The sequence below is a fragment of the Oryctolagus cuniculus genome, chromosome 2 (assembly GCF_051225735.1).
Source record: "Oryctolagus cuniculus isolate XC-2025 breed Fujian yellow rabbit chromosome 2, ASM5122573v1, whole genome shotgun sequence".
Lineage (NCBI taxonomy): Eukaryota > Metazoa > Chordata > Mammalia > Lagomorpha > Leporidae > Oryctolagus > Oryctolagus cuniculus.
In genome coordinates, this window is record NC_142868.1 from 183,808,295 (window position 1) to 183,824,896 (window position 16,602).

General features: G+C 51.0%; 1 protein-coding gene across 7 annotated transcripts in view; it reads right to left on the reverse strand.

Annotated features, from left to right (window-relative positions):
- Window positions 1–13,143: 13,143 nt before the first annotated feature.
- The window catches only part of KLHL29 (kelch like family member 29), a 283,481-nt gene continuing 280,022 nt past the window's right edge, over window positions 13,144–16,602 (reverse strand). For 6 of the 7 annotated variants that reach the window (XM_008254789.5, XM_008254788.5, XM_089326776.1 and 3 more), the window contains one exon: window positions 13,144–15,264. In XM_008254789.5, the coding sequence (XP_008253011.1) occupies window positions 15,081–15,264 (184 nt within the window). In that variant the 3' untranslated portion in view covers window positions 13,144–15,080. The remainder of the gene's footprint in view (window positions 15,265–16,602) is intronic. The other variant, XR_007918320.3, reaches the window with a different exon arrangement.

Here is a 16,602-nt window from a genome sequence, read left to right on the forward strand (position 1 = left end):
TTGGGCCAATCCGAAACCAGGAGCCAGGAGCTTCTTCTGGGTCTCCCACACAGGTACAGGGGCCCAAGGACTTGGGCCATCTTCCACTGCTTTCCTGGGCACATTAGCAGGGAGCTGGATCAGAAACTGGGATGCCAGCACTGCAGGCAGAGGCTTTGCCCGCTAAGCCACAGCGCCGGCCCCCTTGCCTTTATTTCTGAAGGACACATTCCCTGGACGTAGAAATCTGGGGTGACAGTTCTACTCTTTCAGCATTTTAAAATGTTATTTCATGACCTTCTAGACTTCATGGTTTCTGGTGAGAAATCCACAGTCATTTGAATTATGGTTTATAGAATGCACTGCTTTCCTCTGGCTGCTTTTCAAGCATATTTTTTCTTTGTCTTGATATTTTAGCCACTTGACTGTGATGTATCAAGGTGTAGATTTCTTAGGGTTTAACATGTTTGACATTTGCTGATGTTCATTTAAGTAAGTTGATGTATTCAACATGTTTTGGGAAGTTTTCCAGTTATCATTTCTTTAAAATCTCTGCACACAACAATGTCTTCCTCCTCTTCTTGTTGGGATTTCAGGTAACAGAAGTGTTAGATCTTTCACTACTATCCCACAGATCCTTGAGGCTGTATTCATTGTGTGTGTGTGTGTGTGTGTGTGTGTTATATACTGGAGCTGGGCAGATCCAAAGCCAGGAGCTAGGAGTTTCTTCCAGGCCTCCGAAGTGGGTGCAGGGGCCCAAGTGCTTGGGACATCTTTTGCTTTCCCAGGTGCCATAGCAAAGAGCTGGGTCGGAGATGGAGCAGCCAGGTCTCCAATCAGCACTCATATGGAATGCCAGCACTATATATATATGTGTATATATATATATATATACACAGACACACACACACATACATATATATATATGTAACTTTCTGTTTAGAGAATTTCTTTCTTTCAAATTTTTTACTTTTTCAGCATCTGGACAATCTTGTCATTGCATTTGTTGATTGCTTTTCTTCTTGAGAGTTGTTTATCCCTGGTTCTTTTTTTTTTTTTTTTTTTTTTTTTTTTTTTAATTTAACAGAGTTATAGACAGTGATAGAGAGACAGAGAGAAAGGTCTTCCTTCCCTTGGTTCACTCCCCAAATGGCTGCTACGGCCAGAGCTGCACCGATCCGAAGCCAGGAGCCAGGTGCTTCTTCCTGGTTTCCCATGCAGGTGCAGGGGCGTAAGCACTTGGGCCATCTTCCACTGCCTTCCCAGGCCACAGCAGAGAGCTGGACTGGAAGAGGAACAACCAGGACTAGAACTGGCGCCCATATGGGATGCCGGCACCACAGGCAGAGGATTAACCAAGTGAGCCACGGCGCCAGCCCCTCCTCGGTTCTTTTTATGTCCACTAAGTCTGGGTTGTGTGTTGGATGTTTTGGATATTATTCATGAGAGTCTGGGGCCCAGTTATGGGTTTGTAGAGAAGGCTAACGTTTTTGTTTTCGCAGGCAGTCCACCTGGTTAGGGTCAGACCACGAGCCCTGGCCTACCTCTGTGGACTGTTTCACTGTCAGTTTAGTTTGCAGACGTCGTAGTGCTTTCCGGTTCCATCTCTGAGGCTGAGCAATGACTTCTCAAAGATGTCCATGGCTTCCTCCCCAGCGCCTGTGAATGTGTCACCTCGTATGGGGAAAGGACTGTGGGTCTTGGGATGGGGGGGGGGGCGGCAGTTATCCTAGATTATTGTGCGGGCTCAGTATAATAGCAAGGGCTCCCATAGAGGCAGCCAGGAGGAGATGTGGTGGCTGAAACAGGCTGCGTGATGGGTTTTGAGATGGAAGAAGGGCCATGAGCCCTGAGTGCAGGAGGCGCCTGGAGTCCCAGGAGCCCGGGGAATGGATTCTCCCTGGAGACTCCAGAAGGGACTGCTGGCACCACCCCTATTGCCATGAGGCAGGCTCATTGAGGGGTTCTCCTGCATCTGGAGGGTCCGACAAGGGAGACCTTCTGGGCTCTGGCTGCCCTGAGGAGTGAGCGGGGAGGCGTCAGGGTGAGGGCACACCAGGGAAGTCACCAGCACGTGATTCGTTCTTTGACTTTGGTCTCCCTACCCAGCGTGCTGCCTTGTTTATTTTTCAGACCCCATCCATGTTGCTTTATGCCTTCTGCCCAGGGCTTTCAGCTGTAACAAATCGGAAAGAGATTTGGGTACTTCAAGAACTTCATGGAACATGGAACTAAAAGCTGCATTTATTTTGATGCATGCACAGTTTTTCGTGCTATACATTTTCCTTGTACCTTTTGAAGATCCTGCTGATGTGATGTTTCCTTTGCCTTAACCAGAACCAGAAGTTTCTTCTTTTCTTTGTTACTTTACAAAATTTTCTGCCTTTTATTCCCCTTCTGTTTGTCTTCAGGCATTATCTGGTTTTTCATTCATTATTCTGTTCTTTCAAGTTTAGTCTTTGGTTCTAAAAAAGTTTTTTTAAAAGATTTATTTATTTATTTATTTGAAAGGCAGAGTTACAGAGAGGCAGAGGCAGAGAGAGAGAAAGATTTTCCATCTGCTTGTTCACTCCCCAATTGGCTGCAACAGCGGGAGCTGTGCTGATCCGAAGCCAGGAGCCAGGAGCTTCTTCTGGGTCTCTCACACGGCTGCAGGGGCCCAAGGACTTGGGCCATCTTCCACTGCTTTCCCAGGCCATAGCAGAGAGCTGGATTGGAAGTGGAGCAGCTGGCACTTGGAGCCGGCACCCATATGGGATGCCAGCACTGCAGGCAGTGGCTTTACCCACTACGCTACAGCACTGGCCCCTCCAGAATATCTTTTTTTCTAATTTGTCTGGGGTTATTTCACTTCCTTTGTGAGTTTTTCTGATTCTGGGTTGTATTGTCACATGCTCGTATGCCCTTTGCTTGCGTAGAGGAGCTGGGTCAGTTTGTGTGTGTTGTAGGCAGGTCTTTCAGGAGTGCTTTCATTGCCTACGGGAGTAACTTCCTGGCAAGTCTGCTGCCTGTGCCGTATTTACATGGTGGTTTCCCTCAACCCTTTTGTTGCTTCTTGCTTATTTTTTCATGAAATTACTTTTGAACTTTCAGAAGGAAGCCTGGGTTTTCTGGCTCGAGAGCTCTCTCTTCTGTTATTTCTGTGAAGTGTTTAAAGATAAACGACTGCTTATTTTCTGAAATCTCCTGGCTCCGCACTCCTCCCTGACTTTTACGGGGACTTTTCTTCCCTTTGTCTCTTTGTCACGGCTATGAGCCATTTGTTCGGCGTCTGGGGCTCTGTCCTGGCAGAGGGCTGTGGCTGCTTAACTCAGGATTCACCAGCTCATACCCACCACAGACCCCTCGCATGTGCAGTCTGGTGCTCATCTCCATGTGCCTCCTGCCCTCTGGGTGAGTCCTTTGACTTCCTTTTCCTTTCTTCCTCCCACAGCATAGCACAGCCCACAGGTCTCAGAGCAGTTAGAAGTTTGCCCCTAAACACTTTAGATCTGGAGTCCTAGAGAGAGGCCTTGTTGTTTGCTTCTGTTGTAGATGTTTAAATGTTGTCTGTGAACCTTGGGATTTTTCATCCTGGGTCCTCTTTTTGATTTATTTCTCCTAAGTGTGTTTGAAAGGCAGAGAGAGAGAGAAAGAGAGAGAGAGAGAGAGAGATCTCCCACTCTCCAAATACCCCCAATATATTGCCAGAGCTGGGCCAGACTGAAGCCGGAGTCAGGAACCCAGTCGGTCTCCCACATGGGTGGCAGAGACCAACTAGTTGAGCCATCAATTGCTGCTTTCCTGGGTGTGCTGGCAGAAGCCGCTGGTATGGGAGCCGAACCATTCCAGTATGAGATGCTAGTGTCCCAAGCAGCACCCTACTGCTGTGCCAAATGCAAGCCCTCTGTCTTTATTTTTAAATTATTTTTTAAAAGATTTATTTATTTGAAAGAGTTGGAGAGAGAGAGAGAGAGAGAGGTACAGAAATAGATCTTCTATCTGCTGGTTCACTCCACCTCTGGCCACAACAATGGCCAGGGCTGGGACAGCCAAAAGCTAGGAGCCAGGGGCTTATTGATCCAGGTCTCTCATGTGGGTAGCAGGGACCCAAGCATTTGGACCATCTCCCACTGCTTTTCCCAGGCCATTAGCAGGGAGCTGGATCAGAAGTGGAGCAGCCTGGGGCTGGCTCTGTGGCATAGTGAGCTAAACCTCCACCTGTGGTGCCAGTATCCCATATGGATACCAGTTCATGTCCTGGCTGTTCCTCTTCCAATCCAGCTCTCTGTGGCCTGGGAAAGCAGTAGAAGATGGCCTAAGTGCTTGGGTCCCTGCACCCACGTGGGAGACCCAAAACAAGCTCCAGGCTCCTGACTTTGGATAGGCCCAGCTCTGGTCGTTGTGGCCATTTGGGGAGTGAACCAGCAGATGGAAAACCCCTGTCTCTGTCTTTCCCTTTCTATCTGTAACTCTACCTCTCAAATAAATAAGATCTTAAAAGAAAAGTGGAGCAGCCAAGACACGAACCCGTGTCAACTTTGCAACTTTACCCTCTACTCCAGAACACCACCCTTGCCCCATTTTTATTTTTAAAATATTTTTTAAAATTTCACTGTATTTGAAAGGCAGAGAGACAAAAAGGCAAAAGTAGAGATTTTCCATCTGTGGGTTCACTCTTCAAATGCCCACAACAGCAGGGCTGGGACAGGCTGAAGCCAGGAGGGCAAGTGGGTGATAGGGACCCAAATACTTGGGCCATCATCCACTGCCTCCTAAGGTATGATTAGGAGGAAGTTGGACTTGGCGGGGAGTAGGTAGGACTCAAACCAGCACTGCAGTGTGGGCTGCAGGTGTCCCAAGCTGCTTCTTACCCACTGTGCCATGTGCCTAGCCCCTCTGTTTTGATGAGCAGTTATGGAAGATTAAAGACCCCACGCTGCCACCCCACCATCGTCCACTCAGGCATTCTCATGACAAGGTCTGGACGTCCTCCAGGTCCAGGACACCTAAGCAGGGGAGAAGTGGAGATTTAGAGCAGTCCCTGGTGGAGGTAGGAAAGGAAACATCCAGAACCAGATCGGAATAGGTGAGGCCAAGGTTGTGGTGGGCACCTCGCATTAGCCGTGGTGACAGTCTGTGTGAACTTGGAGGTTTTGTTTTTCCTCAGGACAGCAGAGGAAGGCTGATCGTTGGGCCTAGTGAGGTGGATCGCTTTGTTGGCAGGACTGAAATTTAGGAGATGGAGGTAATATTTGAGGTTCTACTCTTGGGAAGCAAAACCAAGGTGGAGGCGCTGAGTTGGGAGACAATGGAGAGGGTCCAAGCACTGGAGGGCTCTGCTGGAACTGGAGAGCAGCTTCGGGGGCAGGACCGTGTGGACGTATGGGACGGGGATGCGTGAGAGCCCAGAGTGTGAGATTCCATAGGCAGAACTGGGTCAGGTAACAGAAGCAAGCAAATGAGCAAAAAACAAAAACCAAACCCACAATGTCAGTTGTGGCTTAACCAAAGTGCTTTCAATTACTAAATGCTCTGGAAGGTCCAATTTCTCAACAAACGGTGCAAGGGTGAGCACTGCTCTAAAATTGTATCTGCCTGCCCCCCACCCTGGTACAAGAGCCACAAAGAAAACCACAGGCTTGAGAAACTTGAAACCATTCATCGTTCATAAAATCCCGTGAAGAGGCCCAAACGTGCCCGCGACCAGCTCCACGGAGCACAGAGTTTTGCCAGCACTCTTGATGGCGGCAGTCAAGTAACACGACTTTTGAAATGCCATAGTAGTACTTCTAAACGTTATGTATAGCGACTTTGTTCATAGCTTCAGGTTCCTGGAGAAGTGTTAGAAATTAATCACAAATTTCTATTTTAGCATTTTAATGAGTACAAGGTGTTTTAGCAAGAGTTTATAAACAGAATGTCCCTTTAAAAGGAAATGTGACAATTTGCAGTTACATTATTCTTTATGTGTTACGGAAATAAAGCTTATTTGTGGTGAGGAGTCTAAAATCCTTTCATAAATTTAAAGAAAACATCAGTAAGCCGTCAGCTCTGTAGTTTATCCTACTTTATTAAAGAAATTTAACAGATTATGTTTAAAATGGAGCAAAGAAAGGAGTAATTGCTTATCACACTGTAAAAATTTATTTTCAGATCTTTGGAATGTTTCCTTACACTAATTTCTGCATTGTTTGAACTTAAATATTTATCCACTGAAGCAATAAATCAAAGAAATCATCAGAACCCAATTCCCCCCACATTCTGAGGATTTTATGGCTGGAACTGAATGGAACTTTATATGCCTATTAACACAAATGTTAATCTAACACAACCATTAAATAGCATGTTTAATGTGATTAATTTAATGAAAATACTAGAATTAGTGTAAAAATTTTTGAATTTTAAGTATAGGAGGGACCAGGGATTGATTTCTCTGAGCTTTGCCGCTGCTGGCTTGTTAAGATTGCTGTGTCACTCAAAATGAACAAAGTGCAAAATGTCCAAGAGGCTTTTCTCGGCATTGTCAGGTCAAACATGGGTTCACTCCCCAAATGCCCACAGTGTGCCTGGGCCAGGCCAAAAGTGAGAGCTGGGCGTTCATCCAGGTCTCCTACAAGGGTGGCAGGGACTCAACCACTTGAGCCATCAGCTGCTGCCCACCTGGGGGCACCTTAGCAGGAGCTGTGTCAGGACCTGAACCCCGGGCGCTCCGGTATGGGATGTAGGCATCCCAACCAGCATCTTAAGTACTAGGCCAAATGCTCTCTCCTGTATCATAATTTAGAAAGGAGGAAAGAGTGAGGACAGGGGGCCGTGGCCACGTAAGTTGGGAATCTGCCTTGTGCATCCACTTTAGCAAAGTTAGAAGAAATGTTAGGGCCGGTGCCGCAGCTCAATAGGCTAATCCTCTGCCTACCATCGCCGGTACACAGGGTTCTAGTCCCGGTCGGGGTGCCGGATTCTGTCCCGGTTGCTCCTCTTCCAGGCCAGCTCTCTGCTGTGGCCCGGGGAAGGCAGTGGAGGATGGCCCAAGTGCTTGGGCCCTGCACCCCATGGGAGACCAGGATAAGTACCTGGCTCCTGCCATCGGATTAGCGTGGTGCGCCAGCTGCAGCGGCCATTGGAGGGTGAACCAACGGCAAAAGGAAGACCTTTCTCTCTGTTTCTCTCTCACTGTCCACTCTGCCTGTCAAAAAAAAAAAAAAAAAAAAAAAAAAAAAAAAAAAAAAAAAGAAGAAGAAATGTTAGCTGATTTTGGACTCTATAGGAATTAATACGAAAGATATCTGTTTAACCTTGAGTTTTAAAATTTTTAATGTATTTTTATTTTATTTGAAAGGCAGAGAGAAAAAGGATGGACATGTATATATATATTTTTTCTAAACATGTGTATTTGTGTATATATGTGCATGTGTGTGTTTATACATATAAAAACACACATTTTCCCCTTTTTTCTGGTTCACTCCCAAATGCCTGCAATAGCCAGGGCTGGGCCAGGCTGAAGTCAGGAGCCTGAAGCTCACTTTGGGTCTCATACGTGGGTGGCGGGGCCCAAGCACATGACCACCACCTGCTGCCTCCTAGGGTGTACACTAGCAGGAGGTTGGAATTGGAAGCAGAGCTGGGAGTCAAACCCCAGTCACTCTGATATAGGATGAAGGTGTCGCAAGGGGCATTGTAACTGCTGTGCCAAACACCTGCCACCTTTTAACCCGTTAAACCCAGTATTTCCCATTTTTAGTCTCAAAACCTTGTATGTGCCTGTTCACTGCAGCATTATTCATAATAGCCAACATGTGGAAACAACCCAAATGTCTAATAGCTAAGGAACAGATGAACAGAGCAGGTCTGTTTTGTACGTATCCACTATATAGGGAATGATACTGTTTGGCCATACAAAGAGTGAAGCACGGATCCACGCTGCATCCATGCTGCGACACAGCCGCACAGCCAAGCCCTGAGTGCACTGTGCTTGGAGAAGAAGGCAGAAGCAGAAGACGTACGTTGTGTGGTTCCGTTCATATGGAATGTCCCAGAGGCAGCAGCCCAGGCTTGCTGAGGGGGAGGGGTGGGCAATGGGCAGTGACTCCTAATGGCTGCAAGTTTCTTTTTGCGGGTGATGAAAACATTCTGCAAGTAGGGGTTGCTCAACCCTGTGAATTACAGAAAACCACTGAACTGGTTATTTTAAAAGGATGAATTTTGTAGTATATGAAATCTCTCTCTCTCTCTTTTTTTTTTTTTTGACAGGCAGAGTGGACAATGAGAGAGAGAGACAGAGAGAAAGGTCTTCCTTTGCCGTTGGTTCACCCTCCAATGGCCGCCGCAGCCAGCCCACTGCGGCCGGCGCACCACGCTGATCCGATGGCAGGAGCCAGGTGCTTCTCCTGGTCTCCCGTGGGGTGCAGGGCCCAAGGACTTGGGTCATCCTCCACTGCACTCCCTGGCCACAGCAGAGAGCTGGCCTGGAAGAGGGGCAACCGGGACAGAATCCGGCACCCCGACCGGGACTAGAACCCGGTGTACTGGCGATGGTAGGCAGAGGATTAGCCTATTGAGCCGCGGTGCCGGCCTGAATTATATCTCAATAAAACTATTATTTAGAAAATAGAAAGGGGCTGGTTTTGAAGCACGGCTGGTTAAGCCACCTCTTGGGATGCCTGTACCCATATAAGAGAGCTGGCTCAAGTCCCAGCTTCTACACTTCTGATCCAGCTCCTTGCTAACGTACCAGGGAAGCAGCAGATGGTAGCCCAAGTACCTTATTTCCTCCCATCCACGTGGGAGACCTGGATGGAGCTCCTGGCTTCAGCCAGCCCAACCCTAGTTGTTGTGACCATCTGGGCAGTGAATCAGAGGATAGAAGATTGTGCGCTCGCTCCCCTCCCCTCCCTTTCCCTCTCCTCCCCTCCCCTCTCCTCTCCTCCCCTCCCTTTCCCTCCCCTCCTCTCCCCTCTCCTCTCCTCCCCTTTCCTCCCCTTCTCTCTCCTCTTCTCTCCTCTCCTCCTCTTCCCTCCCCTTCCCTCCCCTCCTCTCCCCTCTCCTCTCCTCCCCTTTCCTCCCCTTCTCTCTCCTCTTCTCTCCTCTCCTCCTCTTCCCTCCCCTTCCCTCCCCTCTTCCTCCTCTCTCTCTTCTTTCTCTCTGCCTTTTAAATAAATACATAAATAATAATTAATGTTTTAATATAATTATAAATAATTATATTTTTAATATAATAAATTTTTAGTATAATGGAAAAAGGATGTTATAGAAACAGGGCAAGAAGTGATAAAGGTGTAAAAAGGGCAGTGGTAAGGCAGGCATTGTGGTGCAGGGGTCAAGTTGCTGATTGGGGTGCCCACATCCCATATTGGATTGAGTTCTGGCTCTGCTGATCCGGCTTCCTATTCATGCACACCCTGGGAGGCACCATATGATGGGTCAAGTACTTGGGCCCCTGCTACCCACACAGGAGACCCAAACTGAGTTCCCAGTCTCCTGGATTTGACCTGACCCAGCCCTGGCTGCTGTAGGCATTTGCAGAGTGAACCAGTGGATGGAAGATCTCTCTCCATCTGCCTGTCTCTCTCTCTGTCAAATAAAATGAAAAGAAATAAAATGTAAAAGAGTAAGACTCTGATGATTAAAAGGGACTGGAGGGAACTCCAGGTGTCCCTAGAGAGGCTGTGTGATATTTGTTTATTTGAGAGGCAGAGTGACAGAGAGAGAGAGAGAGAAATATCTTCTATCTTATCTCCTGGTTTACTCTCCAAATGCCTGCAACGGCCAAAGCTTAAGAAGGCCAAAGCCAGGCTCCCAGAACTCCATGTAGGACTCCCTCGTGGGTACTAGGAACCCAAGTACCTGGGCCATCATCTGCTGCCTCCCAGGCATATAGTGAGAAGTTGGATTGAAACCACACAGTAGCTAGGAGTTGAACTGCGTACTCCACTACGGGATGCGGGCGTCCCAAGCAGTGGTTTAACTGCTGGCCCACAGCTCTGGCCCGTTTCCTCCTCTTAAAGCGTGAAGATGAGGCCCTATGCTTTTTAGGATAGTTGAGATGATAAAACGAGACAGCATGTGCAATTATGTCCTCTAAATACATCACTGGGTCTAACTAGAGTGAATTTTCACAAGGACCTTGGTAACCATTTCCGAGTTTTAGCACTAATACATGGAAACCTATTTTCGTTTTGCAATTCGTTATTGCTTTATTTTGAGCCCTTTCTAACCTCTCTATTGTCTGTGGTGACCAAAACAGGAAATGACCTTCACGAAAGAGAGTTTCTCAGACTGCAATACTGGGGAAAGGTTACTCACTGTCCCTCATTCCCTGTTAAAATATCCATGTTATAAAAGTAATGTCATTTCTTCATAGAAATTTTGGAAAAGAAAGAAGGAATATGGTCTATAATTATATCAGTTAATAGTGATTTTTTGACTACACATCTGGTAATTAATGTGTATCTTATGTACCTTTATATACATATATAAACCAGATATAAATATGAATTTTTTTTCTTCTACATTGTCTATCATCGTTCCAAGTCTTTAGTACCTGACTCATAGAACTGTGGATCTTCAAAGCTTAGCATGCTGTCTGGTGCATTGTTTGTGTGATAAGTGGGCACTAGTTATTATGACGTGACATCTTCCGTGGTTTCTATTATCTCCTTATGGATGCCCAGAAATGGGTTTGTCTAATCCCTTAGGCACTATTTTTTTAAAGATCTATTTTTTATTTATTTGAAAGGCAGAGTTACAGAAAGAGGAGGAGAGACAGAGAGAGAGGCCTTCCATCCACTGGTTCACTCCCCAGATGACCACAACAGCTGGAGCTGGGCTGATCTGAAGCTGGGAGCCATGAGTCTCCCACGTGGGTACAGGGGCCCAAGGACTTGGGCCATCTTCCGCTGCTTTCCCAGGCCATTAGCAGAGAGTTGGATCCAAGTGGAGCAGGCTGGTCTTGAACCGCTGCCCATATGGGATGCTGGTGTTGCAGGCTAGGGCTTAACCTGCTACGCTGCAGTGCTGGCCCCTCCCTCAGGCTCTTGTAGCACCTGCCCCACAGCCAGTAAAAGGGCCCTTCCACCCAGCAAAGCCCTCAGCACCACAGAGAATCTCACTGCCCCTCCTCTGCACTTGGAGGTCCCACCCTTTTTAGGTTTAGGGAGCTAATTGAGTAGTAAGAGATGTACCCCATTGTTTTGATTTTCACTCTTTAAATACCGCCTGTGTTGAACACTTCTGTTGTACGTTGACTAGCAACGTTCTCTCTTTCTGTGTCTAGACCTCTTTCTATGTAGCTATTGGAACTAGGTAACACCCTCCTGGGTCACCTGGGCTCCTTAATAAAGACATGAAGGCTTTGTCATATGATTGTAAGTATTTTCCTGACTCCTCTTAGCCCGGCTGTTGTCTTTTCTTCTTTTAATTGCTACACATCCACGCAGTGTGAACTGTCTGCTGTCTGTGGCAATGAACTTTCTCAGCCTCCACGCCAGGTCTGATGATTGCACCTTGCCACTCTGCGTGGTTACACAGACTCCTAATGTCGTGGGTGCACAGGTCTTTTATGGTACAGAGCAATTTGTTTACCACGGAGACCTAAGCCTCAAATACACAGTCCCCGCATAGATCTGAGAGCACGTTTCCCACGTGCTGGGGTCTGAACACGGGTGGTCCCCTCTGACACTCATGCTCACATGTACTCCCCGTTGTGAACTACCAGGAGGCAGGACCAGGAGGGACCTGGAAGTCGTTAGAGCTCTGCCCTCGTGAGTGGACGGCTGCATTTGTGCCACTGACAGATGTCGTGGGACACGGGGCTCTCAGTGCGGGTGTGCTGCACGGGCCAGGTTGGTTCCTGGCAGAAGATACTCAAAGAGTGAGGGGGAGTCAGGGGGAGGCAGCGTCTCTGTTTCTGCCTCTGAGGTTGGCGGGGCCATGGGGCCAGGAATGGGGGCAGCCTCAAGGAGCTCTGGGAACAGTGGTCCCACAACCACAGTGAACTGAATTCTGCCTGCTGTGGTGCAGCCCCTCCCAGTTTCCTGTGAAAATGTCTGCATTGTGCGAGGCACGGAGCGGGGGTACTGCGTCTGACGGGGCGCTCAGGACTGGATGAGGTCATCAGGGAAGATACCGGGGCGGAGACCAGAGCACACACGCACACGCGTGCCCTGTCTCCCACCACGCGCCGCTCTGCACAGCCTCGGGGCGCTGGTGGCAGGAAGGCCATCGCCCCGTGTGGCCCCTCCACCTGGGACCAGAACCATGAGCCTAGAAAAACGACTTTGTCACCTGCCCACTCTGTAGTGTATCTATTAGCAACAGAAAACAGACTAAGATGCTCTGACTTAGGGAATGGGGCAGGGAAGAAAGGCACGGACACAGCTTTGGCTTGATTGTTGCACGGACACAGCTTTGGCTTGATTGTTATCACACTGTAATTTGAGCTCTTTGTGAGCTAGATGGCCCTTCTCCTTGCTCTAGGACTGGTGATTCTGAGACATCACCGCCAGCCATCCAAGGCCTCGGCCACATCCTCTGAACCCTCTGCCACCCGCCTCCTCCTGCCAATCTGGTCCATGGAGGCTTCTCTCCCTGCCTGTCAGTGAGCAATCCCAACAGCCACTGGTCCCGTGCTGAACTGGGGAGCCTGTGTGGGTGCCCTTGGCATTGCAGGGCAGGTCTGGGTGACAGCTCAGAGAACAGCCTCAGGTACCACGGATGGAGGCAGAGGCCACCGTGGCTGGATTTTAGGGCAGAAATCGGGGTTTGTGCTTCCTCTTGGAGGAAGTGTTCCGTGTCTTGGGCTGATGAGTTGGCTCTGGCACGGTCTGAAAAATGGGTCCCAGGCTTCAGCGTTACGGGGGAGATAGCAGTAGGAAGCTGGCCCTGCGACTTTCAGGCACACGAGTCTGATGAAAAGGGCAAACCAGAGGGGGGTCTCAGTCAACTCCAGGGGTCTCCGGGGTTCTCTCACCTTGGACCCTCACTTGAGCCTTATTCTTGGCATTTGCCGCGCTCTGTGCTCCCTCGCTGAAGGGCCCTGGTCTGTGTCACCATCAGCCTCTGCATTAAGGGCTGGGAGAGAACCCAGGCAGCTGACGTGCGAGAGGAACAGGGCCACACAGGGCTCCCGCGTGCCCGTGGCTGGCAGGGACGATGGCACACAGAGACGTGACGCTGGCGTCCGAGTCTAGATCTATAAATATATTTATTATAATATAACAAGAACTTAACAATAAACATATACTATGTACAATACCATTACAGAGAACCCTGTTTTCTATCATTCACAGAAACAGCCAGTTTTGCTCCAGTGTGATCGGTGAGCAGAGAAACGGAATTGTGACGTCATCCGCGCTGAGTCTCGCTGACCAGTAGCACCTCCTTCGGAGGCAGACGCACAGCAAGGCTAGCGCTAGCCCTGCCCCAGGCAGTTAGAAACTTGTGCTCCAATCCTTGGGTTCACACTTGCACCCTGTTTGACATAAATACTTTAAATGACATACAATGTATGTAGTTTTGTGCTTATTACTTTTTTTTAAAATAATAAATAATATTAAAAACTGCATAACGAAGCTTGGGATCTTGTCCAAGGGGGAGCCACACTTGCGGTGCTGCTGGACGCGGACGCCCGGCCTCTGAGCCGGCGGGCGGGGGCGGGGGTGGGGGGCCAGTGCGTCCTGTCTTGGTCTCCCTAGAGACGGCCCTCAGCGTGACACGGTGGCAAGTTGACTTCCCAGATAGAAAAATGGTAAATGCATATTTGGTACCAACTTCAACTGAACAGCGCGGCGGCGGCGTTCTCCCTGTCCTGGGGTGGAACCGGGCACCCGGTGAGGTTTGGAGGCTGAAGGACCGGCGGGCAGGCCTTTCTCTTCCGAGCCGCGCCGTGGACTCCCTCCTGGCGTCCCTTTCCTCAGGCGAGTTTGCAACAAGAAGAGGGCTCCTGCTCCTGCCCCTCGGGCCTCGGCTGTCATGGCTCATCCCCCTCCTGAGAGCTGTACGGCAGGTGCCTCAATATATAGCTATGAATATCAAAAATAGTCTCCTGTGCTCTGTAGGCGCGTCTTCTCCCGCCCGCCCGCCCGCCTTCCCTGCCCACTGGCCTAGGCCCTCAGCTTTACCTCGTGGAGGGAGCTGGACACGTGTCGCGAGCCAGAGCGTGTCCCTTTTGGAACACTCTTCGTCCTCTGACGATGCCTCCACGAGGCACGGCTTTCGTGGGGGCTGTCTGGGAGTTACTTTTTCTAAAAAATAAACAGGGGGCATTGCCCACCCCAGGAGAGATCCTCTATTCTGCACATAGAAAAACAGAGAGCAAACGCCCCCCACCCCGGCCCCACCCGCAAAGAGCTTTGGGAATTCCCACACGGTCCTCCCGCCGGGGCCTCCTCCTCTCTGTACTTAAAAATAGCCTCTTGTTTATCAAGAAAATGCCTTGGAAATCTAAATAATTCATAGCGGGTAAGAGAAAGCCAGCACAGTCCCCTCGTCCTCCCGCAGCAGAACTGCATCGCAGTGACGGGGGGAAACCTGCGAGGCACGCACACAGCTGTCCCCAGCCGGCCGGGCCCTGGGGCCGCCACCCACGGCTCTGCACCGGGCGGCTGCACTTCTCCTCCGTCCCCGGTGGGGACCAGCAGCCCCCTCGGCCTCGTGCTGCACGGCACCGTCCCTCGTTTTCTCTCGGCCACCGACAGTGTAGAGTGGTTAAAAAACAAAAGTAGGAATCAAAGTGATAAGGACACTTTGATCTTATTCCAAGAGAGCCTGATGCCTAATAGCGTCCTAGGATAACTGACCTATGGTGGTTCAAGGATCAAGCTTGCTCTGCGGGAAGGGGGGAAAAAAACCAAAAAACCAAAACCGGCTTCTCTCTCCCAGTTGAAAAAATAACGTGAACTCTATTGCACCGGGCAGAGCGAGCGCCTCGGCAGGAGCCGGCGAGCCCGGCGCGGCGGCCTGCTCGCGGTTCCTGCTGTTCGGAGGCGAGGATGATTTCCTACATTCAATGTAGACAGTATTCGAAATGTTTAGTGCAGTGAGTTCCTGGATTGTGTCTTGTCGGCCTCTTCGTGGTGTGGCTGAAGACCCGTGCGCAGCCCCGTGGCGGGCTCCGGCCCAGGTCAGCCGCTCTGGATGTACTTTTTTATCACGACGCAGCCGTGTCTGAACACGGGGCAGGGCATGTGGGGGAGGAGGGCCCACGTGTTGGTGGCCGGCTCGTAGGCCTCCATGTTGCCCAGGGCGGGCCCCTCGCTGCTCACGACGCCCCCGGTTGCGTAAATCTTGCCATCCAGCACCACGGCACTGTCAGGGGGGAAGCAGGCAGAGAGTCAGGCGCCGGACCTCGGCCTGGGCCCTGGGGGGAGCCTCCCAAAGCTGGGTCCCGCTGTGCGTGGGCGAGGGCACCTGGCTGCCCTTCTTGGCCTCTCATGGAACCTGCTACCAGAACAACTCTTTTCCTCCAGGACCCCACCCTACACGGTGCCACCTTCCACGTGCCAGCCCCGCCCAGTGCTGCAGGAGGGCCTCTGGGTGCTGGCGCCTGGCTTGGCTTCCTGGGTCTTTTGGGTGCCAGGTACAGAGCCTGCCTGCCTCTCAGATCGAGCTGGGAACACAAGAGTGACAGGAGACGGGATAGTAAGGGGCTCGGCTGCCACTGGACATCAGCCACCGGGATGGGAGTCCTGCCCGGGCCCACGCGCTTTTCCTGCTGTGTCTCCCAGATGGGTGTGGCCTGCGGCCACTGCCTACACAGGACCTCTGCAGGGCGTGCCTGGACCCCGGCCCTGCGTGCACCTGGTCCTGTTGCCTCAGTCAGTTCCTCCCGCCTCTCCCCCACTTCCGCCCCTGGTGGATTTCGGCTGCCCCTTCACCCCGCCACCCAGGGGTCAGCGCTGGCCCTGGCTAACCTATTTCAGCCACTTCTTCCTGGCCAACCCCTGCAAACGAACACAAGCTTTGCAGAGGCCCCACCGCCTCAGCAATGCCTCACACTGAACAGGTGAACTCTACTGCAAGCCGCCCCTCTGCAGTGCCTCCCCCTACCCCACCCCTGGGCGCTTAGCGCCCCCTTCGCTGCCAGTCTCGCAAGAGCCCCGCCTCTTCCGCACAGTGGTGCCTGCGCCCTGAGAGCACCGCGAGATGGCAGCGGCAAGGATGTGAGAGCTGACAGGTGAGGCGTGAAGCCTGTCTCCTGGCGGTCGGGGCTACCCCACAGAGGGCCAGGCCCCACGACCCGCCGGGAGGAGAGGGTATACAGCTGTGGGCTCCCACATGGAGGAACGGGATGGCCTCAGGCGCCGTCTGCTGTGGAAGCGCTGAGAACGGTCCTGGGCAGGGAGGGAGCGCGCTGGAAGAGCAGGGACAGGTGTCCCCCGGGCCAGGACCCCCGGCTCCTCTTCTTCCAAGCGGGCCTCTGCAGCACCCACCTTAGAGACCCCAGAGCAGCTGAGCCTCGTGCCCCTCCTGGGGCCCAGCCCCTACGGACCACTGGGACAGTGCCTGGACCAGCGCACTCCCCCAAGAACCCACTTGTTCCTGCAGCCCGACTGAGCGGCCTTCCACCTGATGTGCAGGTGGGTCCCGGGGGTTCTGACTTCACCTCTCACCCTTTTCCCGCTGGAGCCACGGGGTGGGGCTTCT